At 29.8% G+C, this 25349-nt stretch overlaps 9 protein-coding genes and 1 pseudogene across 9 annotated transcripts, besides 3 other annotated features; 6 read left to right on the top strand and 4 right to left on the bottom strand. All coding sequences in view use genetic code 12, as the record gives it.

Annotated features, from left to right (window-relative positions):
- Positions 1-5807: part of a mobile genetic element (nearly complete apart from small deletion where LINE 3C is inserted.) that runs on past the window's edge.
- Positions 109-930, top strand: CD36_81160 (polyprotein of L1-like non-LTR retrotransposon zorro 3; the record flags this gene model as incomplete). Its single annotated transcript, XM_002419016.1, has 1 exon — positions 109-930. The coding sequence occupies one exon, from the start codon at positions 109-111 to the stop codon at positions 928-930; it is 822 nt and encodes a 273-aa protein (XP_002419061.1).
- Positions 976-1356, top strand: CD36_81150 (possible non-LTR retrotransposon Zorro family polyprotein; the record flags this gene model as incomplete). The annotated part of the gene is made up of 1 exon (XM_002419015.1): positions 976-1356. One exon carries the CDS (start codon positions 976-978, stop codon positions 1354-1356), a length of 381 nt encoding a protein of 126 aa, XP_002419060.1.
- Positions 1588-3639, top strand: CD36_81140 (polyprotein of L1-like non-LTR retrotransposon zorro 3; the record flags this gene model as incomplete). Its single annotated transcript, XM_002419014.1, has 1 exon — positions 1588-3639. One exon carries the CDS (start codon positions 1588-1590, stop codon positions 3637-3639), a length of 2052 nt encoding a protein of 683 aa, XP_002419059.1.
- CD36_81130 (polyprotein of L1-like non-LTR retrotransposon zorro 3) lies at positions 3552-3947 on the bottom strand (the record flags this gene model as incomplete). Its single annotated transcript, XM_002419013.1, has 1 exon — positions 3552-3947. One exon carries the CDS (start codon positions 3945-3947, stop codon positions 3552-3554), a length of 396 nt encoding a protein of 131 aa, XP_002419058.1.
- Positions 3597-5665: a mobile genetic element (5' truncated ORF1 + 3' truncated ORF2).
- CD36_81120 lies at positions 4124-5476 on the bottom strand (annotated as a pseudogene).
- Positions 4124-5476: a sequence feature (transposable element;~apparent genomic rearrangement).
- Positions 5808-5915: 108 nt separating the features above from the next.
- Positions 5916-6854, top strand: CD36_81110 (HMG-like DNA binding protein, putative; the record flags this gene model as incomplete). The annotated part of the gene is made up of 1 exon (XM_002419012.1): positions 5916-6854. The coding sequence occupies one exon, from the start codon at positions 5916-5918 to the stop codon at positions 6852-6854; it is 939 nt and encodes a 312-aa protein (XP_002419057.1).
- Positions 6855-6907: 53 nt separating this feature from the next.
- On the bottom strand, positions 6908-14344 carry CD36_81100 (U3 small nucleolar RNA-associated protein, putative; the record flags this gene model as incomplete). Its single annotated transcript, XM_002419011.1, has 1 exon — positions 6908-14344. The coding sequence occupies one exon, from the start codon at positions 14342-14344 to the stop codon at positions 6908-6910; it is 7437 nt and encodes a 2478-aa protein (XP_002419056.1).
- Positions 14345-14708: 364 nt separating this feature from the next.
- CD36_81090 (cytoplasmic protein required for sporulation, putative) lies at positions 14709-16145 on the top strand (the record flags this gene model as incomplete). Its single annotated transcript, XM_002419010.1, has 1 exon — positions 14709-16145. The coding sequence occupies one exon, from the start codon at positions 14709-14711 to the stop codon at positions 16143-16145; it is 1437 nt and encodes a 478-aa protein (XP_002419055.1).
- A 3784-nt stretch (positions 16146-19929) lies between these two features.
- CD36_81080 (uncharacterized sialophosphoprotein, putative) lies at positions 19930-23283 on the top strand (the record flags this gene model as incomplete). Its single annotated transcript, XM_002419009.1, has 1 exon — positions 19930-23283. The coding sequence occupies one exon, from the start codon at positions 19930-19932 to the stop codon at positions 23281-23283; it is 3354 nt and encodes a 1117-aa protein (XP_002419054.1).
- A 201-nt stretch (positions 23284-23484) lies between these two features.
- Positions 23485-24948, bottom strand: CD36_81070 (mitochondrial protein, putative; the record flags this gene model as incomplete). The annotated part of the gene is made up of 1 exon (XM_002419008.1): positions 23485-24948. One exon carries the CDS (start codon positions 24946-24948, stop codon positions 23485-23487), a length of 1464 nt encoding a protein of 487 aa, XP_002419053.1.
- Between the last annotated feature and the right edge of the window lie 401 nt (positions 24949-25349).

Here is a 25349-nt window from a genome sequence, read left to right as displayed (position 1 = left end):
AACAAAAGCCACCAAAAACAATAGAAAATACGAAAAAAAGAAAAAGAAACGAAAAACAAATTCACACATATACATCCTTACATACAATCCATCCGTTAATTATCAAAAATGAAGAGAAATGATTCTTATATTAACAATCTAACAATAGGCTCCAAAATCATTGGCAGCCATCAATCCACTGATTTCAAGAAATTACTTGATATCTTTCTTAAATTAATAGGTGAACACCCGGTTATTGATATTTGGTTTATTCAAGAAATCAGATTTGTGTCTCAGGAACAATTTACTTATATCAACACAATATTAAAACAACACAATGCACAGCTTAGAATGCATCATTTTAAAGATCTAACTGGTTTTCTTATTCATTCGCCACATGCGAAACTAAAATTTAACATAAATGAACAAGAAATCTATCACACACCTCATTTTGAAGGACGTATTAGCATCTTGGCAATTACGTTAATTACAAATGAGAACATACTTTTGATTAATAACTATTTGCACAGTGGAGATATGGATGCACAGATGACTCACCTAAACGCATTTACTAAATATATTGCAAATTTAAAAAAAAACCCTAACAATCACAATATAATTTATGGTGGTGATTTTAACCACATTATGCTGCTAGATGATGTTCAACTACCACTGAATCAAAATAGTTATACATTCACCAAAAAAGAGCTGGAAATCATTCAGTTAATGTCACGTTTTTATAATAAATGGAAACTTCAAGATTCTTTCCAAATATTTAATAACATGCGACCAACAAATTTTCATTCTAACGAATCTGTCAAGAAACGGTTAGATAGAATATATATTGACTCCAGGATTAGAAGAAAACTTAAAAAGTACAGACTTCTACAAGAGTTTAAACAAATTTCGACGCATAAAATAATAGCGACGTCTTTCCAAATCCAAAAATAATCTTTCCTAAAGGTTGGTAACCCACGTTACCTGATACCTCAATGGATGAGTCAAGATGAAAATATAATAAAAGATCTAAATAACAATGAACAAAGTAGTCTCACTCCTTTTTCTAATTGGAATGGAATTATTAACCGGATAAAAGAAAAGGTGATATTTTATGAAAAATACCAACGATATATCAGAGCATACATTCCACATGCCGGAAATTTTCCTGATGAAAAGATGCTTAAATTCAGATTTAGGCCCTCGTTTAACTTTTCCATTATTACAGAAATGCAGACTGAATCTGGTAATACAGTTCAAGACACAGAAATAATGATAAATTTAGCGACTAAATTCTATCAAGATTTGTTCCTGGTAGAAGAGAGACATTTGGATTCATTTACTTTTGTGGACCAGTTTGACAAAAAAAAAGATAGATGAAACTGATAAAATTTTGTTGGAAAAAGCTTTCATTGAAAACAATGTTATACGATCATTTATTAATGATCAATAAGAAAAAAAAAAAAAAAAAAACTTCTGGTGGGAACTGATGGAATTTCTTACCAAAAATCTCATTGTCTCATTGAATTATGGCCAAAGTTTTAGGTTGAAAGGCCTCTCATCAAAGCAGGAAATAATATTTTGAAAAAAAATGAAACATTACCACAACAAATGAGTGAAGTGATTATTACATTAATACCCAAGAAACTGAAGACACCTATAATTGAAAACTTTCGACCTATCAGTGTACTTAGCTGCGCCGTACGATTGTTATCATCAGTAATAGAAAAACAACTAAACCCAGTCTTGGCAAAGGTTATTGAGAATACTCAAACAGGTTTCCTTAAAGAAAGATCCATTAGTAATAGCATATACCTCCTCGATATGGTTCTTACAAGATATCAAACTTCTAAAACTGCAGATGCAGAATCAGCAGGGTTTATTAATCTTGACTTCAGAAAAGCTTTTGATTCAGTCCATCATGATTTTATATTGAAAGTTTTACAACAAGTAGGATTTGGGCCTAAGGCGACGAATTTCTTGAGAGAAATAACTACACAACAAAAAGCAAAAGTCAGTATTAATAATATTGAAGGTCCATGCTTCCCACTTAAACGTGGGGTTAGACAAGGCAATCCTATCTCCCCTCTAATCTTTATTTTAATCTTAGAGACCTTTCTCGCTAGATTGAGTAAGGAAATTGAGGGAATAGGAGTGGTGAATGAATTTTCGCCGGTTGCATACACTGCATATGCAGATGATGTGATCATCTTTTTCAAGAACAAGAACGATCAAGAAAGAATTCAACAACTTTTAGAAGATTTTGGAAGGGAATCAGGCCTTTATCTTAACAATAATAAAACAGAGGTTTGTTATTTCAATGACATTCCGGAAATTTACTTTTTAGCTTATGTTTCAAAGAAGCTACAATTAGAAAAATTAACATATTTAGCAGTACCGATGAAAAAAGCAGATGAAGAGTTTGATCCTTGGACACTGTTTGTATTAAACCTCAACCCTCAAATTCGAATGACACCGATACTGGATCTTCCATATCAGTTGATTATGAAATTGATGAATATCTTCATATTCTCTAAATTATACTATAGAGATTTACATTCACCGATTCTGACGACAGCAGTGTCGAGTATTATAAAAACAGTTCAACAAAGACTTCCTTTATACTTCAAGCTTCAGAAATTACAAACCCCTAACCATTTGGGTGGTTTCGGTTTGATGAACCCCAATCATCAAGTAAAAGGTCGAAGAGGTAAACAGATATATCTTTTATACACACAAGAAGATGACTTGATAATTAAATTTATGAGAACTAAAATTCAAGATATTCTTGATAATATTGCAAAGGATTATTATACAATGCCAACGGAACCAGATAAATTGATAGTTTATCCATGGTATCTTTTTGGGATGGGTGTATCCTGTCATCTGTCTCTACAATTTAGATACTTGAAAGAACGAGTATATGAGAATCTTACAAAGCTGGAAATCTCGTGGTTTGAAGCTTGGTTTCAATTGGTCCACTACACAGGCCCTCCTGTGGAAACTCCAATTAGAATCATGCTGATAGAAGACTATGCAAATTTAATTATCCAACCTAAAACGGAAATTATTAATTTAATGTCTCCAAATTTTGAAAAACAACCTTTATCTGAGCAAACTTTTCATCACACTTCAAGGAAATTATGTCCTCAAGCTCCGATTATTCCAGAAGGTTGGGGCAAACATTTTGATACAATTAAAAGTCTAACCATTTCAGATTGGACTGAATTTTGGAAGAATATGAACAAAGTCCAAAAACAGAGCGTTGGATCTTTACAAGATTATCATCTTTTTATCCTTGGTTATTATTCACATTATCCTTTTTATCCTAATTATAAAAAACCGGAGATACACTTTTGCCAATTGTGTAATACGGGTACTGATTCGATAGTACATCATATTTTTGAATGTGGTGAGACTATGGAATTATGGCTGAAACATTTTAATAGTCAGAGAACTCCACAATTTATTATTGGAAACAAACATCTACATAAGAAAGATTTACATGCCTTAAACGAGTACATCAAAGAAGTGGTTCAAAAGGTGAAACGGCGAAGAGGTTCACCAATTTTGAATCATGGGGAAAAGGAAAATGTGGACGCTGGAACAAATGTACTCGTAATCTCCAAGATGCTAATACGACCTTCAAAATGTGTTGTTTGATGATTTTCATTTTCATTTATTTTGAATTTTAGTTTAGCATGTGGCGAATGAATAAGAAAACCAGTTAGATCTTTAAAATGATGCATTCTAAGCTGTGCATTGTGTTGTTTTAATATTGTGTTGATATAAGTAAATTGTTCCTGAGACACAAATCTGATTTCTTGAATAAACCAAATATCAATAACCGGGTGTTCACCTATTAATTTAAGAAAGATATCAAGTAATTTCTTGAAATCAGTGGATTGATGGCTGCCAATGATTTTGGAGCCTATTGTTAGATTGTTAATATAAGAATCATTTCTCTTCATTTTTGATAATTAACGGATGGATTGTATGTAAGGATGTATATGTGTGAATTTGTTTTTCGTTTCTTTTTCTTTTTTTCGTATTTTCTATTGTTTTTGGTGGCTTTTGTTTTAATGTAATATACTAACGGAAAAATCAATCTTTAACTATAAAAGGCAAGCATGTAGGATTTCTCATCCTACTGGAGGTTCGGTGACAGGTGTAACCCTGGGTCCTTGGTAGGACTGCGCGGCTGACCTGTGGAATTATTTTTCTTCCTCGGAGACGCTTCATCATTGGAAGAAATGGTGTCCTTATTGGTATCCATTTCTATGATACCAGCTGTCTTGTTTTTTTTTTTCGTTTCTGTATTGTAACTAGTTTTTACTGAATCTCCCTTGGGGTCAGTAATTGGAACCAGTGTTGAAACCGGCTGGGTAGTTTTCTGAGGTCTTTCCGGTGTAATAACCTCATGTTCTATGTTATCTTCTTTTGTAGAAGAAGAATCTTTTTCTTTGTTTGATTCAGAACTACTTCTTCTTTGAAGCTCTTCAGTTGGCTTTCCTTTACCCACCTTGGTTGGTAGAGCTGGGAAGTATTGTTTAGTCTCCGGCTTTTTTAAAACCCTCTTTGGAGCCGGCGTAGTTTTTTCAAAGCTAGTGGTTTTATGTCCCTTTATACCGCAATTGGCGCAAGGCTTGATGAGGGGGCAGTGATACTTGGTATGTGCCATCGATCTGCAGTACTCACAGTACTTGCAGTTAGACAACACTCTGCTGGTACATTGCTCAAAAGCTGAGGGGTTATTTGTATTGTTATTGGTTTTGATTCTTCTTTTCGGAACTTGCCCCGAAATGAGATCAACGATGAAGTAACAAACATATTCAGTTTCATTTGGTTTATTTTCGTCTGTCTGTGTATACCCCATATCTTCCTCTTCAACACTAGGGGCATATTGTTGGACAATAACGTCCTCTTGATGTAAAAATGATTGTTAAAATAACCTTCTTGCCAATTTACAGTAGATAATTGGCACTCTAAAAGCAACCAATTATCTGTTTCTTTTATCACTGTCAATTTTGATTTTCTCAACTGTGCCATCGAAATCAAATTCAAAGTTCTCCACTATATTTTGTACTTTCTGTTTTTCTACAGAAAGTTTATCATTCATTTGGTCAAATGTAAATGGCATGAAGCACATTACTCTGTCCATTATACTGAAATCTAAGATTCTTTGAATGTACATCAATTCTTCTCTCATACCCAAGATTTCTTCACAAATATTTTTTGTTGCTTCATCTGTAATCGAAAGCTTCAATACAGAGTATTTGAAAGCCTTCTTCATGATTTCCTCAGGATATTCACGTAAATATCCTTCTAAATTGTAACCAGTTTGGATTAAAGTATCCTTGATGGTTCTAAAAACCTTTTTTCTTCCATATCTGTTAATAATGGTTGAGAGATCAGATGTCATGACCTCTTCAGGAAATACCGCATCATTGTGTCTTTTTAAATCGTCAAAGGCTTTTTGAGGGACCTTAAAATTGGACATTCTAAGTTCCTCTTGTTTATCTTGGCTCTTGGCCAAGTTTGTTTTGAATGTAGCTGCCACAGAGGCATAAGTTTTGGATTTATTATCTTGTTCAGTTGTAGGGTTTTTGGTGTATTGGCTTTTTGAGTTTGAATGTTTGGTGTATTGTATATTGGAGCAACTACTGTTGTTGCCGACTCTGGTGCACTATGAGTATCTCTTTCCATGAAAATGGCCTCAAAAGGTTTTCCATCTTGAATTTATTTAAATAAATGATTGTAACCCCCTCGTATGTTTATAGTTATATACCTGTTTATAAGAACTAAATATATGTTGAAGAAGGAAAAAAAAAAAAAAAAAAAAATCAACAACAAATGAACGAAGAAAAAAAAAAAAGTTCATCCATAATCAAATCAAATCAAACCTTCAACAAATACAAACTAAACTAATCAATTTAACCATGAAGACTCCATCAAAAGATAGTATACCAGAAAGTGAAGAAGTAAGATTCAAACAAAAATGTAAAGAATTACGCAAACGTGTATTGGAAATTGAAGAAAGTAATGAAATTGCTACTATAGCTTTAAGTAGAACTCAAGCCACCATTAGAAGATTAAGATTAGAATATGCTATACTATTGGAAAGATTAGAAGATAGAGCTACTCAATTACCAGAAGGGATTGTTGCCTTTGAAGAAATGGCATGTCCTCCAACTCCAACAATATTAGATGATTCATTAGTGAAATCCAACAAATCCAGTAATAAAAAATCGAAAACTTCATCTTCATCTTCTTCATCTTCTAAAACAACATTGGGTTCTGGCTCATCAAAATTATCAAATGGTCCATCAGATGTTGCTAGTACTACTATGGGTAAACAAAAGGCTAGAGATCCAGATTTACCAAAACGTCCAACTAATGCTTATCTAATATTTTGTGAAATGGAAAAGGAAAGAATTAAACAAGATGATCCTAATGCATCCGATCTTTCTAAAAGTATGACTGAAGCATGGAAAAGTTTATCAGAAGAACGAAGAAGACCATATTATAAATTATACGAAGATGATAGAATTAGATATCAACGGGAAATGGCGGAATATAATCAAAAAAAGGGAAATGGTGGTGAACCAGATTTGAAAAAACAAAAATTACCATCACAACCTGAACAACCACAAGAAGAAGAGGAAGAAGAAGAAGAAGAACAAGTAAAACAGGATTCTTCAATTGGTAAAGAAACTACAGAAATAACAACAAACGATGAAACTAAACAAGCGACAGAAATCATAAAATCTGAAGAAAACAGTACCATTACTGCTACTGCTGCTGCTACTGCTACTGCTACTGAAGAAAATAAACCATTAGAGAATATCAATTCAACTAACGAGACAACAGAGTCATAAACTCAAATCAAGATATAAATTACTCACACATTCCTATGTATTTAATAAAGTTTTTATAAGGTTCTCTTTTTCTTTGGTTTATAATAACCATTAATATCTTTTTCATGTTTCCTCTTTTCTCTTACTCTTTCATGTTTCTTTAATTTTCTTTTAGCAGCTATATCTGGAGCCGATATTGCCATTTGTGCTCTTTTAGCCTTTCTTTCTTGTCGTTTAACATTAACATTGACTTTAATATTAGAATATAATTTAGTATATTCACTTGTACCAATTTTTTCTTGAACTAATTCTAAAGCTTCTAAAGATAAATTAGTTAATTCATCATCTGGTGTAGCATAAGTAGGATCAGTATAATTATATAATGCTGATATAATCATTTCCGAAATCTTGATAATTCTTTGTTGGTTGGTGAATTGAATAAACATGGCAGTTAATTTAATACATGATTTTTTAGATTCAATTGAATGAACATGTTCCAGTTTAATTATACCACAAATTTTCGATAATAAATAATCATTAGCCAAATTTCCATCCCATTCATAAGTTTCTTTCTCCCATTTCATAGCAATTAATACTAAATTCTTGGTGATTTGTGTACCTAAATCAGAAGTGATTGATGGTGCACGTAATTGATGAATCAATTTAGTCGCTATATTTTGTAAATCATATTTCTCAATATCACCAGAACCATTAGAAAGAAGAATTGTCATTAATCGACAAGTGATTAATCTAATCCAAGAATGAGGAAATAATAAAATATTAATAATTCCATTCCAAATTTTCCGATATTCAAAAATTCTATCTTTGATAATGGATGCCATACTACTGAATGTAGAAAGACAAGAATAAACAAGCTCCCATTCAACGTCATCACTAGTGGTGGTGGTCCCGGCAGAGTCTTGTTCATCTTTAGTATTTCTAGCTGCTTCAATTATATTCAAAATATTATCCAAAGCAATCTTATCTAATTCTTTATTTTTACCAAATCCTCGAACCGTTATAATCAATTTATAAATATTAAGACCACATCTTTTCAAAAGACTATTGGTTGATTGTTTTATCCAAACCAGACAATACTTCTCCATACTACTTGTATCATCCAATTTTTTCAAAATTGTAGTTATTAATGAACTAGCCATTTCACGACATCTTGATGATACATCTGATATTAAAACATTTGCTAATGCCACAAAAAATGATGATGATAATTTATTTAATAAATCTTTACCAGCTTTAACAACAATTAAATGAATTAATTCCATAATTGATTGACGACCTTCCTCTGTAGGATAAGTCAAATTACTAACCAAATATTTAAATTGTTTCTCTAATCTTCCTTTACCTTGATCATATTCCATTAAAAATTGGAAATAAACGCTTCTTGACATATCTCTAATTTCTTTTGAATGATTAACAATCATTAATTTAGCAACATTATCCATTAAATCATAAATTTCTGGAATCATTATATGTTGAGATACAACTGCTTTCAAAAAATTAAAAGCTAACCCTTGTTTGTTGGGTTCTTCTAAATCAGGTTGAATTCTGGTTAATACATAACTAATGGCTGATTCTTTCATGGTTACTTCAGGATTATGTCTAATAGTAGTAGCTAAAAATTTTAATGCTGCTTGACATATATCCAGATTAGTTGAAGGTGAATCTTTAATTAATATTAATGTTCTTCTAGCACAAGCTTTGAAAATTCCTTGATCAGGGAATGGTAAACGAATAATTATATTTAAAATTTTCAATGAGGCAATTATCACAGTTTCATTTTCCGATTTGACTCCTTCTTCTAACAATGGGATAAATCCTTGTAAATTTGTCACTGACATTAAATTATCATGACGAGAAATCGCTGTTCTTAATAATTCAAATGAAAGTCTTTGCATGGTTTGCTTATAAAGGGATTTATCTACCCGTTTCTTCACTTTCCGATCTAAAGTAGTAAGGAAATGTTGCTCTTTGGCACTAACTTTAGTTTCATTAACTTCGTCATTCTCTTTAGACATCATATAAATCTCATAACAAAGATGTAATATTTCAATATTGGAAGCTTCTTGATTATGATTTAATCCAAATGATAATCTTCGAAGTAATTCATCTAATTTAACTTGGGTTTTATGAGAAATCATTTCTTGTAATAACAATTTAATCGGTTCAATTATAGTACCAAATTGATTTAATGATACATTAGATGCAACAATTTCTGCAGTATCAAAACTTTTTTTGAATTTAACTTCTTTCATCTTACTGGTATAACCTTCAGCATCTTTTTCTTGACCAGCAGCTCCAAATATATCTTCCATAACAATTCCAATAACAATTTCAATACAATCATCAAGATCAGAATGTTGTAAAATTGATGTGACACAAGTTAATAAATAATGTACTGTAAAACTTAAAACATGAATTTGAGAACCTCTCGATAAGGCAGTTTTCAATTCTTTGAAAATAAAACTCAAATAATTTGGACCTAAACTTATAGCAATTTTACCTAAAGTTTTCCTCACGGCATCTCTTAATTCTTCCGATCTTGATCTCATAACTTGACATGTACTAGTTAAAATTTTCGGTAATTCACCATCAATTTTGTCCTTGGTAATACATAACATAAAATTAGTTAATGCTTCTGCCAATGGAGCACGAGCAACAATGGTTTCATCATCACGTATTTGTAATAATTTCAACAATGGAGGTGAAATTTCATATAATATAAATTGATCTAGTTCTTGTTGTTGTTCAGGTAAATTTTTATTGTTTTCTTTAACTGATTGAGCCAAGGCAAATGAAACGGCAACCATTAAATTCACACGTTGTTTTAATGTATCTTGAGATTTATTCAAATTACTAATGTATCGTTTCACTATAGCTTTATATTGATTCCAAGTAACTGATTTAAGTAAAACTCCAATTGTTTCTAATGCTTCTAACCCAATATTTCGATGTTTATCCTCTTTGGTAGTGACATAACCTTCAATTATCGGTAAAATATAATGAGAAATACTATTATCTTTCAAATCATCCTTATAATCACGTAATCTTCTAATTGCCCTTTGTCGACGATGTAATTGAATATGATTGATACTTTGGAAAAAATTATCTTCCCCTTCTTCATCGTCTTGACCAATTAAAACTTTCATATCATTTAATTCAGTATAATTCACTGAATGCTTAACAATATGTTCCAACACTAAAATATATTCAGTTTGAACATCTTCATTTTCTTTTCTAATACCAATTTTCAAATTAGGTAACACAATATCTTTTAAAAGATGAACATATTCTTTTGGCTCAATAATAATTGAAGAATAACAATCAACAAATCTTCTCAACATATAACCAGCATTAACTCTTATAGCCAATTCATCACGATCATTAATGAAAAATAATGCACAATATAAAAGAGGTAACCATTGAATTGGGGTTAAATCTTTATACATCTCTTCATTCACCAATCTGTAAGCTTCAAGACGTTTTTCAAAATCATATTCACTCATTCTATCACTATAAGCATTTAACCCAGTAATAATTGGTGCTATTGGTTCAATTTGTTTAAATTTATTTCCCATAGTGTTAATAACCACCACTAAAGTTTCTCTAACATTTCTTGTAGCAAACATTTTAAATAATTTACAAATAATTTCATATAATGGTTGAATTTCATGAAATTCACAATCATATTCATCAATTAATGAAGATAAAGAAACTAAAATATTTGCTTTATCATCCAAATCAATTTGATTATTATTTTTTTCAAGAGCAATAGTAAGGGATTTAATTAAACTGGCTTTAGTATCTTGATCTTCAATATATTTACCAGAAATTAACAATAATAAAACTTTTATGGCACGAGATCCAACTTCCTTATTGTAAATCATTTCAATAGTTTGAGGTAAATATTGTAATAATGAATCAACCACAAATGCTAATAAAGTGAAATATTTTTCATCAATTTCATTATCTTTCCTTTCCAAGGCATTAATAGTGAAATCCAATACTAAAGTAATAACTGATTCTTTAGCTTCTGATGATTTACTTAATAATGATAATATGGCTCTTGTAGTAGCAAATTCATCAATATATAAAAATGGTAATGTATTGGATTGACCAATCCAAAATGAAATCAATTTAAGCATGGCTGAAGGTTGTTGTAAATTTTCATCAGCAAATGTTTCCATTCGTGGATTTATTAAATTATCATATATCAATGATAAATAATCATTCCAATCAAAATCATCACCAATAATTGTGAATAATTCAGTTAAACATCTCATACCATTCAGTCGAATATTTTTTGCCATTTTTTCACTTATTATAGAATCAATTAAACTTGTTGATTCAATTCTATTTTGAGCTGATACAAGGGAGAATATTAATGGTTTTATAGTAGTTTGTAATGCTGCATTATAATTAGCACCAAGAATATGATAAATTTCCAGTAATAAATTAATAAATCCACTAATTTTTTTCAATTCTGATTGATCAAGTCCTAAACTTGCTTTAGGAATTTGACCATTGAAAAATCCTTCATAACCAATTTTATTAGCTCCTAATTCAATAAATGATATGATTTCTGAATTAGTTAAACTTGGTAATACTGATATAACAGCAAATTTTTTACCTTGTTTACTATTACTTTTAGGTGATCCTTGAACTCTACCAAATAATATTCTAATGACAAATTTCATAATCAAAGGTTTATCTTGTGGTTCAATAATATTAGATGTTGATATATTAGTACCATTAATAATAAAATTGGAAATTTCATCACTGAAAATAGCATCATCTAATAAATTTTTCAAATTATCTTTATATTTGTTGATAGATGGATTATTCCATGTAAATAAAACATCAAGAGCTAATTGTTGAACTTTGACATATTTACTAGTTAATAAATAATCAAGTAAATAATCATATAATTCTTCACTTTCAGGTATTTTCCGTAAATTTTTGAATTTAGCAAATAATTCAAGTAATTCATTACGATCTTTACGTGACCAATTTTGTAATTCATCTTCATCTATTGTTGGTTGATGAGTTATAATAGGGATTAATTTACCAGCATTTTTTTCAACAATTGATGGGATTGTTTTCAAAGCATTTAAAACATGAGATCTAACCATACTATCAAAATGAGCATTTCTTTCTAAATTGTTATTAATTGCTTGTGAAATGTTTCTATAAGGTGCCAAATATGAATTTTCAAACAGTTCAAAATTATTTAATAATCGTGAATTACGTGGTTGCCAATCAATTAATGTACTTTCAATGGGGAAATCAACTACACTTCTTTCTTCTGTATTTTCTTCATCTTCATCTTCATCATTTGTATAATCCAATGTAAGCAATTTATATGCCACTTGCCAAATTTCTGATTTACAAGTACTAGAAATAAGTGGCAAGGATTCATAAACTGCTGTCCAAGATGGTTGAAATTTATTAGAAAGCAACCCAAAAAAATAATTAACAATTAATTTTTTATCTAAATCACTTGGGTTTATTTCTTTCAGAAATTCCATAGCCAAATTTCTAATACGCAAAGTAATATCTCTTCCGGTACTTATATTCAAAGGAATTTGTTCAATAAGACGAATTTGGGATAAATAAGTTGACAGTTCGTTAACAACTAAAGTGGAAATTAATTCAATGGCATTAGTACGTAATTCATGGGTTGGATAATGTAAACAAGTAATTGCATTGGATAAAAAATCTCCTCCTGATTTGGTTACTTTAATATAATTGTTAATTGCATTTAAAAATTTTGTTGATGTATCAAATTTATGGAAATTAGTTTCCAAATAAGAAGTTATTTCATCAATATGAGTTTGAGAATCGGGAAATTCTTTTAATTTATGAGAAATGATATCTAAAGTAATTGCAGCAAGATTTTTATTCCCACTTTCTAAATTAAACAATAATTCTTTCAATGATTGTAAATTTATATCTTGGAAATTATTGGCAAAATTTAATAATAACAATTTCCAATGAATAGATTTAAATGATTTTGATTTAATATCTTTATTTATTTGATTAGAAATTTGGGAAACTAATGATTGAGGAATTTGTAATTTGGAACTAATATCATTGTTGTTTAAGAAATAAGTCAATTTTTCAACTTCCTTATCATAATCTTGACAATTGTTGATATAATTTTGTAAAAGCTTAATAATTCCAAAATTGATAACTTTAGATTTGGCAATTGATAAACTAGCTTCAGTGAATGTTAAAAATTCCGAGGTGTTATAAATTGAATCAAAATATTTCTTATGTCTAATAGTTAATGATTGAATATCAGCATTTCTAAAAACAATAACCAATAAATAAATATATGATTCAAGTAATTCCTGTCTTGTGGCGTTGTTGTTGCAGTTTATCTTTGCAACTAATAAATCAACTGTTTCAAGGACAATATCCCAATTACTAATTTTCTTACCTGATTCAGCAAATGCTAACGTCGATAATATTTGACATGTGGTTAATAATTCTATTTCTGAAGGGTCGGCATTGTGTTTCTCAAGTAAATTGTTTAAGTAGTCTGTCACCATAGCATAGAACTTGTCACATGATTCCACGGTCCCATGATTTAAAATATCAAGTATTATATCAGATATAATACTAATAAGTTTTGGTTGAGCTTTAGTATCGACCTTATATAATGTATTTTCCATTATTTTGGAGAAAATTAAATTGGCTTTAGAATGGAAAGTACCCTTTGTGTTTTTCATTGCTTCACTATATAAAATCGTTAATGATTCACAATATGCATCATTATCTAATATTATATCGATTTGATCATATAATGAAAATTGAATTATTTCATTTAAAGATTCCTGATTCAGTTTACGTATAAGAAATGATAATGCTTCAGCACAAAAACGGGAAATATAAGTTTTTTTAGTTAATTGTAATAACGGTAATAATTCAATAAAAGTTGGTTTTAAATCAATGGCTAAATTTCGTGATAAATATTTAAATGCAAATGCCAAAGTATTAAATGCCCATTCTAAAACATTTGAAGAATTTCTATTATTTTGGAAATCATTAGGATTGACCAGTAATACTAAATCCATTAATAATTTCAACGTTTTGGTATAAAATGGTAAAAAATCTGAACCTAAATCATGAATAAATTGTGACATTAATTCAAGTAATGGTTGGATTGAATGAACATCATTTTTGGCAATGGCATCATATAATGCTTGATAAATGGTTGATTGATGATAAATAAGTTGAGGTAATGATTGACAATTTTGTTCGATTTTATTTAAAAATTCAGTGAAATTCCCTGATAAATTGGTTTCCTTCCAATGTTCTAATGTAGTAAGAAAATATGAATCAGTTTGATCTTCAGTATCAATATAATCATACACTCTTTTAGTTAATTTCTTACTTGGTTCAATCTTGATTGAATCAACTCTTTCACGGAATGAAGAAAATGCATGTCTTCTACTCGACTCTGTTGTTTTAGTCCTCAACTTCAGCATACTTGATAAGTGATAGTTTCCCTATTAATCCAAAAAAGATTGAAGATATTTTGGTGGTGAGTAGTAGTGGCTCAAGTAGAAGAAGAATATGTACTGATCAAATTGTACTTTATGGGAAGAGCATCGCTCAATCGTGAAAACAGGAAAGAAAGAAAAAAAAAAAATTCTTAGTAAAAAGTGTATATGCAGGACGTTCAAATTATCACAGCAAAAGATTGAAGAGTTCTTCAACAAACAAACAAACGCTGAAATTAGGCGGACACATCTTCTGATGATTGATTAATCAATCAATTTAACTTTAACTTCACAACAATACTCAACACTTTGTTTAATATATATATATATATATATATTTGTATCTACTATGACAAACAATGATACTGATAAAACACCACTACTAAGTTCAGAGATTCCTGAGAATCCCATTGTATTACCTCCACAACAACCACTGTCGTCACAGCTGCTGGGCAAATCATCATCTATTACCCCTACACCATCATTAGTTTCACTAAAACAACCAACAATATCTCCTTCATCATTATCTAATACCACGAAAACAAATTCTAAATTAGTTAAATCAAATAAAATTGGATTACAAAGAACTAGTAGAACATCTCAAAAACTCAAATTATTACCTGAAGATCCTGACCTAGATACTATCAACACAACATTAGGTGGGAAAGTTGGTGACAACGATGATGATGATGATGATGATGATGATGACGACAACGAGAATGCTCCACCAACAAGAGTATATTCCCAAGTGAAGAAAATTACTGATACATCAGCACGTAAAGATGCTGAAACATTAAATAAACTGCATCGTGATTTATTACCTAGAGTCACAGCTTATTGTACTTGTGGATCATATAGAATGAAAGAATTATTACGATGGTTAAAAGATAAGAAAAAAATCCATAATACTAGTCCTAAATTATTTGATGAATGTTTATATACCCCATTTACATATAAAGATTGGCGAGGAACCACCAATAACAATTCGGATAACAATAACAATAGTACTATTATTGATGATGCTAATGCTAATGCTGCTGCTGCTGCTGCTCGTAAACTTATAAGACTTGCAGATGAAGGAGGAGAAATAGATATTGGTAAGAAAAATGATATATTTATATTTGAATATGGAGTAGTAATAATGTGGGGGTATACTAGGAAAGAAGAATCGGCATTTTTAGAAGATTTAGCAAGATTTGAAAGTGAAAAATTATCTGAAGAAGATATTCAAATTGAAGAATTTAATTATTATATTACTAAATCATATCAACCAAGAATTTATAATGATTTTATTACATTAAGAGATGATGATAATTATATGTTAAAATTATCTATTTCTCATGGATTAGCTCAATCAGTGAAAATTTCTTTATTTGAAGAATTAGTTGATAATACAATTGAAGATACTCAAGAAATTCCTCAACAAATTGCTCATACGGGGAAAGTTGAAATGACTAGAGATGAAATAATGAAATCTATTGGAGAATTATTTATATTAAGAATAAATATTAATTTACATGGATCAGTATTGGATTCACCAGAATTAATGTGGGCTGAACCTCATTTAGAACCAATTTATCAAGCTATGAGAGGATATTTAGAAATTAATCAACGAGTAGAATTATTAAATCAAAGATTAGAAGTTATATCTGATTTATTACTGATGTTGAAAGAACAATTGGGTCATTCTCATGAAGAAAATTTGGAATTTATTGTTGTTGTTCTCGTTGGTGTTGAAGTATTGGTTAGTGTTATTAATATTATTATTGATATTATGGCATTTTAAACCTTACCAGAATTATCATATTAGAAACTTTTTTTTTTTTTTTGGTATGGATTTATAAAGTGGATTTTATTGCCCTAAGGTGCTAGCTTTTTTTTTTTTATTCTTATTATCATGATTTTGTTCGTAGTTCTCCCCTGTTAAGTGTTTAGGAATAATAAGAATAATAAGTATAATAATAATAATAATAATAATTGTGCCGAGATTTACTGTAGATGTATGTCATTGCCCTAATTTCAAAATTCTATTGTTTTTTTAGGGGGTTTTTATTCCATGTTATTCTTGGTAATTTTTCCGAGAATTTCAAAGAAACGAAAACCCTAAAAATAAATTATCCGGTGTTCCAGAAGAAAAATTCAGAACAAAATGAACCACGTTCAAAGTCATACGACAATTATTATAATGTTACATACATACTCAAAGGGGTGGGAGGGTTCAAATATATTTGTAAATCAATTTTTTTTTTTCTTAGTAATCAATAAAGTTTATTTCCTTAAGGGAAATGTTGTTAAGCCAACTTAAACGACGGAATAATTCGAAAGGAGGGACTTGTCCTTTTTATTATTACTTATTCTGATTTGAACTCTTACTTGGTAGGAGAAGGATAGGAAAGGGGGGGGAATGTTAAGAAGAAACGAGTTAAAAGAAAAAGATTTTCCAAGGGTCGTCAATTATTTCATATTTATTAAGTTCGGATCTTTAATTGAAAATTTGTCTAAGATAGTCTCATTCTATTTGTTAGAAAAAGGTAAACTTTAAACGTGTATGGACGTTCAACCAACATACCACCACCACCACCACCATCACCACCACCAATATATAATACCATATAATATGATGTCACACCTTTTACATAATGCATCAACAACAATACAATACAACACATTAACAAGGAGAAAAATAATACCGACATACTTTCATCCAAAAACTTTTCTCTTTCATATTTTCCTAAAAAACATGACTGATTGAAACTAAGAGATTCCTTGTTTCTTTCTAGAAAACAATAATAAAGTAAAATAAAATCTATTTTGCATAGTTTTCATATACATTAAATCGGGTAATCATACCTGTTTTACTGTAAGAGTAGAATTTGATTTCTGGAAAAGCCAAAAGAATTTTTATGACTTTTGTTCTGTAAAGATATTACAGGGTGCATATGAAGAAGAAAGCGTGTATGTTCTTCCTATCTAATAGTACTCTATAGATGAAGTGGTGGGGCGGTTGGATTACCGAGTTTATAAATCCATGTAATCAATCCTAATTATAATCATCTGTCTATTCACCACCTTTAAGTTTGTTTGCTTGATGGTTTGTTGTTTGTTGTTTGCTGTTTGCTGTTTGTTTTTTGTTTCTTTTTTTCCCCTCTTGGACTTTTGTGTAATATTCGCACTGTGTTGGCAATTTCCGGTCACAAACAAAATACGTATATGCAGGATTGCATATAACTTTCTTTTGCACCCAACCTAAATTGAATTGCGGAACTCCGAATACTAACAAACCAGCCTTAAATATTCAACATGAAACAAAAAGAAATCTTAATGCTATATACTAATAAAGATCATGATGGAATAATAGAATTAATGATGTTTGGAAGGAATAACTACAAAAACAGAACAACAACTTATCACCTAAACAATAATATCAACGGACAAACATCAGAAGGTTAAACAAACCCCAACCCAACCCAACCCACTCAAGAAAATAAGCATATAATTAAACCTGTAAAATATGACAAGGTTATTGGGGGAATGACGTCTTTATGCAAGGTAATAACCCTTTATTACAAATGTTCATACAAGAAACAATAGATGTGGTGGAGATGGAAGACTAGATTTATTACAAAACTTAACCTGGATAGAAAATTCCTACCGTATATGTAATCTCTATTGTGAACAATATAATTAAACCACAAATAATGTTGATTTTAGGAGGTGTGACAAAAAAAAAAAAAAAAAAAAAAAGGGCTATATATAATAAGTAATATAAACATAGGGTATTAATTTGAAAATAGGTAGTTTTGTACAAGTTTCATTTTCATGAAACTATTTTGGTTGGTCGTACGAACACAAAAGGAGTAGGTCATGGCGGTCATGGCGGTAGCACCAGTTGTCGTTGTTGTAGTTGTAGTTGTAGATGGTGGTTGGTGGTTGGTTGTTGGTGGTGGTAAATTGAGTATATGCACAAACATGCATGAACAATGGAATTCCGGATTTTTTGTTTTGTTTTTTGTTTTTGTTTTTCATATGTAAGAAAAGAAAACAAAAAGAAAAAGAAAAAAGAATTTTCCATTTTTCCTGTTTGCTTGTTTAATATTGCTGACCGGAAAAATGCTTTGAATTCAAATAAGGAAATCTTCATCAATAATAATGATAATGATAATAATAAATCGGTTGAGTTTGAAAGTCATTCTTGTTACAAGGGATTGTATGTATACACTTACATATATTATTTCATCTCCCATCTCCGGCGCTACTGTCCGCCCACCCTGCCTTTAATTCATTTTGTTTTCTTTTCTTTTCTTTTCTTTTTTTTTTTTTTTTTTTTTTTTTTTTTCATCAACTTCCTTTACGAATAAAAGTAAATCTCTCATTTCTTTCTTACTGTTAGGTTCCCTGACGTTATATATATATATATAAATAGATCTGCTGGCTTATTTTTGGGGTCTGTGTTTTTGTTCTTCAATATACTCTACTTTGTTTCAGATCTAGGTTCTTTTTATTTTTGTTATAACTACCACTTGATTGTTTTTAAGTATGTATCTTATTTGATTTATTGATTATATTACAAGTTAATGAATTCGATATGTCAGGAGGAAGAGAAGAGAAGAGAAGAGAAGAAGGAACAGGAGAGAGAGAGTGTGTGTGTTATCAACCTATGAACGGAATTCAGTAATAGTTAATAAGCTTCAATACTGTTGATTCAAAACCCATGTCAAAAAAAAGCAATAGAAGGAAAACAATCAGATCAAGAGCAACCTAGCAATAATAACAAGAACAATAAACAAAGTATTGCTGTAAAATGAAAATAAAAATGAAAATGAAAATTTTTATTTGTTGATCAGCAATTTAGTTTTGCATTAAGAATGAGATCAATGTGTAGCACTACCAAACGGATTACCACTAACAAAAATTTATTTATCAACGGAATTCAACCAACCAAATTAATGACCTCATAAATTTATTTAGTTTTAAAATGTTTACGTTTCAATTGTTCAACATCATAGTATATCCACAATCACATTCATATAAATGATTAAGTTTTAAATTAATTTCACCCCCCCCCAAAGGAATAATCACCATTTGTCAATACTACCCTTCCATCTTCTTCTTCCTTAGGTTTCAATATACTTTTTACCAATTTAATTTTTGATATCTTTTTAATTCGCCCCCTAATAGTTGCTACTCGTCAAGATTCAAGAAACCTATTCAACTCAAGTCATATCATCATTAACTTAACAAAGAAAATAAAAAAAGAATACAGTGAATTCCTACTAACGTTCATTTTCATTAAAGTCATTACAGTCATCATATTAAATTCTATTTTATTTTTCTTTACATTTCAATCATATAATTCAGATATACATATATTAAGTGAATCAAATAATTATCGTTGCTAATTGTTAGCCTTTTTCTCTTTGGAGGTAAAGAACCCCAGTCAGTTATTTTTATTATTATTATTATTGAAGAAGAGAAAGAATTATTGAATCATTTGCTAGTGAAAGGTAATAGTAATATTATTAAAAGTCCACTTTTCCATAATTAAACAACAACAACAACAACAACTAACAATGGTGGATAGAAATGATAATAAAAAATTATCACAGAATCTAGAACAGAATTATTACCCTCAACAACCAACTTCATATAATAACAATAGGGCCAATGTTCCACCACCACTATCTGGCGCGAATGTGGCGCTGGTGCTACCTCCAATAAACCAATTGCCGGGACACCAATTGCCGTCGCATTTTTCTCCACATCATCAACAACCACCAATATCTCAACACCAACCAATTATAAATCCATTCCCATACCAACCACAACCACCTCTTCAACAACAACAACAGCAGCATCAGTATCAGCAACAACAACAACAACAACAACAACAACAACAACAACAACAACAACAACAACAACAACAATATCCTCCTCCTGAACTATCATCATATAACAATAATACCAACTCCAATAATATCCAATATGTAAGACTGTTTCGAAATCATTTAAATCCTTATTATTCCGTCAATCTAAAATTTCTTAAAGATTTAAATACAATGACGAAATTTTGGACAAATACTGAAATTCAAAATCTGAGACGATTAGTTAAATTTGATTTTCGAAATGAAGGTTCTACACAAATGATTAATTTTGAACCAATTTCTCAAGATCAATATGATAATATATCACCAATTATTTCTTGTATTTATTGGAAAGAAAAATCTCGATATATTAGTACATCAGTTGATATTATTACATTATTAGAATTTATGGTGAAACAAACATTTGATGTTGAAGAAAAAAATCGAATTAGAAGAAATTTACAATCATTAAAACCAACAACAATTTCAAGAATTAATAAAAATGATCGAAGATTTTTTGATCTTATAATGAGTATGGAAAATCCTCGACCAAGAAATATTGAAAAAGATTTAAAAGTATTTGATTGGTCTGATTTAGGTAAAGCAGTACAAAAAGTAATGTCGAAATATTATATTGAACCAACTCTGATTTCATCATCATCATCATCATCATCATATCCAAATGCAAATCCAAATGGAAATCCAACTTCACAACAAATGCCAATAATTCCAGGTATTGTTGGTAACTCACAACAACCACCAAATCAACAACAACAGCAGCAACAGCAGCAGCAGCAGTATCAGCAACAATTATCGGTTCCAACTTCTGGTATGTCTACAGTTCCTGCTTATGGTGTTTATACTGGACGTTCATCTTCATTTCCAATTAATCAAACTCCAATTCATTATTTGACTTCTCCAATTGGTAATAATGGATCATTTCCTAAATCTCAAATTGTATCACCATCAGTATATCATACATTTAATCAACGTCCAGGAACAACAATTTTACCAACTCATGATCGATATCAATTTTTCGATCAACCAAAATCTCAACCACATATACAACCTTTATCTAGTGGTAATATTAATGGATTTACATCAACTCAATTCCCAACAACACAGATTTTTGAAGGTTCTAATAGACAAACTTTATCTAATGATAGTAATAATAATAATAATAAGTATCAAGAAAATCAAGCTATTGGTATTAGTGGTAATAATAACAATGATAATTCTAATAAAACCAAGCCTAATTCAAAAGAAACCAACATAATCAAGAATAATGATATTAGTGAAACCAATGATAATAATGGTGATACTAAGGACAATAATAACAACAACAACAACAACAACAACAACAACAACAACAACAACAATAACAACAACAACAATAACAACAACAATAATAGTAAACTTTATTCAAATGAATATCATTCAAGTAATTCATCATTCCCTCAATCAATCATATCATCAGAATCAACTTCAACTTCAACTTCAACTTCAAGATCAGAATTGAAAAACCCACCATCATCCAGTTATTCTGGTGCATCATTATCATCATCTTCTGGTAATAATTCAATATCACCTCCAGCTTCATTCAATCCTCGTAATGAAACTTCAACAGCATCAGCATCATCATCAGCATCATCATCGTCATCATCAGGAAATATAATTACTCCACCAGTAGTAGTAGCACCAGAATCAGCAATAACTGATGAAAAAGATGATCAAAATTCATTGAATTCTTCTAATGGTGATAATGATGGTAATACTAGTAGTAGTAGTGGAAGTGGTAGTAGTACTAGTAGTAGTAGTGGTGGTGGTGGTGGTAGTGGTGGAAGTGGTGGTAGTAGTAATGGAAATAGTCGTCGTGGTAGTGGTGGTAATTCTAAGAAAAGACGGAAAAGAAAGAATAAAAAAAAGAAGAATAAGAAAAAGAATCTTAAATTTAAAGATAAATCTAATTCATATTTTTCAAATGTTTCAAATGATGTATCTTCATCATATTCTTCTTCTTCAGGGAAAGAATTACAAGATGGATCAAGTTCTGGATTTATTTCTGGCTCAGGTTCAGGTTCGGGTTCGGCCTCTGTATCTACGCCAGGTTCTGGATCTGCTTCTGTTTCTGCTGTTGGTTCCGGTTCCGGTTCTGGCTCTGGTTCCGGGTCTGGTTCTGGTTCAGAAAATTCAAATGGTGATGATAATAACAGTAGTAGCAGTGGTGGTAGTGATCGTCATCGTCGTCGCCGTCGTCGCCGTGGTGGACCAAAAGATATTCAACGAGAAGTATCTAATTCTAATTCAAATTCAAATTCTAATTCTAATATTAATTCTGGTTCTGATTCCATTTATTCCAAAGATAGTTCACTTTCATTGAATAAAGAATCGAATAATTCTTCAACTAATTCAAGTGTTATTTGGGATAAAGAATCATCATCAACTAATGGTGGTACGAAATCATCATCGTCGACAACAACAACAACAACTAATGGTAATAAGAATAATAAAAAGAAATCTAATAATAATAATAATAATAATAATACCATTACTACTACTACTAAGAAGAAAAAGAATACTAAGAATACTAAGAATACTAAGAATACTAAGAATAATAAGAATAGTAGTATTACTACTCATCGTCATCGTCATGATAATGGTCCTGATCAACATGGAATAAATAATGGATCAGAAGAAGGTGGTGATGAAGATGAAGATATTTCAATGGAAGAAGGAGGGTATGATGAAGAAGATGATGATGAAGATAATGATGAAGATAATGATACTTTGATGGAAGAAAAAAATGATAAAAATGATAAATTGAAATTAAATAATAAACCTAATGTTAATGTTCCACAACAACAATTACAACAACATGGAAAGAATAAAGATAATGTTATTATTATTAATAAAGATTCTCCACCACCTAAATTACCTCTGATTTCACAATTATTAGGACAAGATTTCCAATCAAATACTAAATCATTTACTAATGGTATTAATGAATCAGAAAATAAATTACCACCAATTAAAAAAAAAATTGAAAAATGGAAAGATCATTAAAATAAATATGGTTGAATAAAAGTATAATTTAATAGTTGTTATTTGTTATTATTTGTATAAAGTATTTATTTATAATTCATGACTTTTTAATGAATATTATAATTTATTATTTATATTTGAGAATAGTTATTATATGTATATAGAATGAATGAACTTACTTACTTACTTACTTACTTACTTACTTACTTACTCATTTATTTATTATATGGGGGTGGTGTTTATATCCTTGCCCTTGTTTTTTTTTTTTTTTTCAATTGTTTCAATAGTTTCTGAAAAATCTGAAGTACTTTTAAATATTGCTCCTTTATCAGGTTCAATAGTTACATAATTCAAATAATCTTTAGGAGTAGAAGAAGTGTTATCTACTTTTGTAGTGGTGGTGTTGGTGGTGTCGGTGGTTGTTGGCCAAATTGATTTTTGTTGTTGTTTCCTTCTGGTGGTAAAGTTGAACCCATTATGGTTAATATTTGATTGTAAAAGTAAATTTCTGGGTCCAATAATTTTAATAAATTCTTGATTACCAGATAAATAATTATAACTAGTAGTTTTCAAATTTAAAGTATATTTATTAATAAATTGGAAAAATTTTTTAATCCTATTATTAATATTTTTAATCTTCAATATTATTAAATTCCAAGTTGTTGGTTCAATTAATTTTGGTTTAACAATATTTCCAGATTCTTTGATATTCTTGGTCATGTTGTTGCTATTGTTGTTGTTGTTGTTGTTGTTACTGTTGTTGATTATGGGGAATTGATATTTAATAATACAATTTTGTAAATCATAAGGACCATTAACTGTTATAGCTAATAAATTATTTTTATTAATTAAAATTTCTTCATCTTGATTTAAATTAATATTATAAATTGAACAACCTGAATTATTACCATTACCAACAAGTCCAATTTTTCCTCTACCACTTAATAAAGTATATCCCATTTTCTTCCATGAAAATAATCCAGTTTCCAATTTCTTATTACTACTATTATTATTATTTTTCAATGATCGAGATAATTTTTTAGAAATAAATTTAGGTAATTTATGCATAGTTATAGAAAGTGAATTCCCGGTATATACTTGTAATGCCGATTTATCCAATATTGCCCAATCAGTAGTCCCATCCAATATTAAATTAACAAACAGTTTTTCAGTACTACTATTACCACCATTCATAATGGTTCTTGATTTGGAACTAATTAATAATGAAAATGGAGTAGTAGAAATCAATTTTTGATAACCAGATATATAACCTCCATAAATTAATCTTTGCCAAAAATTTGGAAATTGTAATTGACTTCTAACTGAATCAATTGATGAAATTTCTTGAATTCCATAAATTGATAATAATGATCCTCGTCTAATATAAATTGGTACTGAAGGTGGAACATTTATCGATAGAATTGAAGAAGAACAAGAAGAAGAAGTACTATTACCACCATTTGATGTTGATCCTAATACTTTGAATTCAGGTACTTCTAAAGCTCTATATCCTGCTAATTCTTTAGCTTGTTGAATATTTTCTGGAATAGTAGTGGTTTTGGAAATACTCTCATTGTCTTTGATGGTGGAGTTAATGGATGATTGAGTAATTGATATATTTCTAATGAAAGATATATACAGTAGTCTTGACTTAACTGGCCTTATATATTGATTCAATGATGACATTTCTCAACGAATAAGAGTAATCTCCTGTTTGTATGTGGAATAGTTATTTTGATTGGTTGGCTAATTGTTGTTGTTGTCGTTGTTGTTATATTTGTTGATGGAAAAAAAAATAAAAAATAAAAATAGAAAGCTTCAATTTTTTTTTTTCGCCAGTCTTGCACACCGCAACCTTCCTTTCTCTCATTGGTTCAATATTATGAATTTGTATGGTTAAATAGTTGGGGACAACTTTACAACTACAATAACTCTCTATCATTAATAATAAGTTAGTTAAATAAAAATTGCTAATGTACACAAGTACATATATATAAAGCCGCGTGTTAACCAAAAGTAAGAAAGGAGAAGAAGAAATAAATGAATTGAAAATGACATATTCCCTTTTTTTTTTTTTTTTTTTTCAA

The sequence above is a fragment of the Candida dubliniensis genome, chromosome 3 (assembly GCF_000026945.1).
Source record: "Candida dubliniensis CD36 chromosome 3, complete sequence".
Taxonomy (NCBI): Eukaryota; Fungi; Ascomycota; class Pichiomycetes; order Serinales; family Debaryomycetaceae; genus Candida; species Candida dubliniensis.
This window is presented reverse-complemented; position numbering and strand designations above follow the sequence as displayed.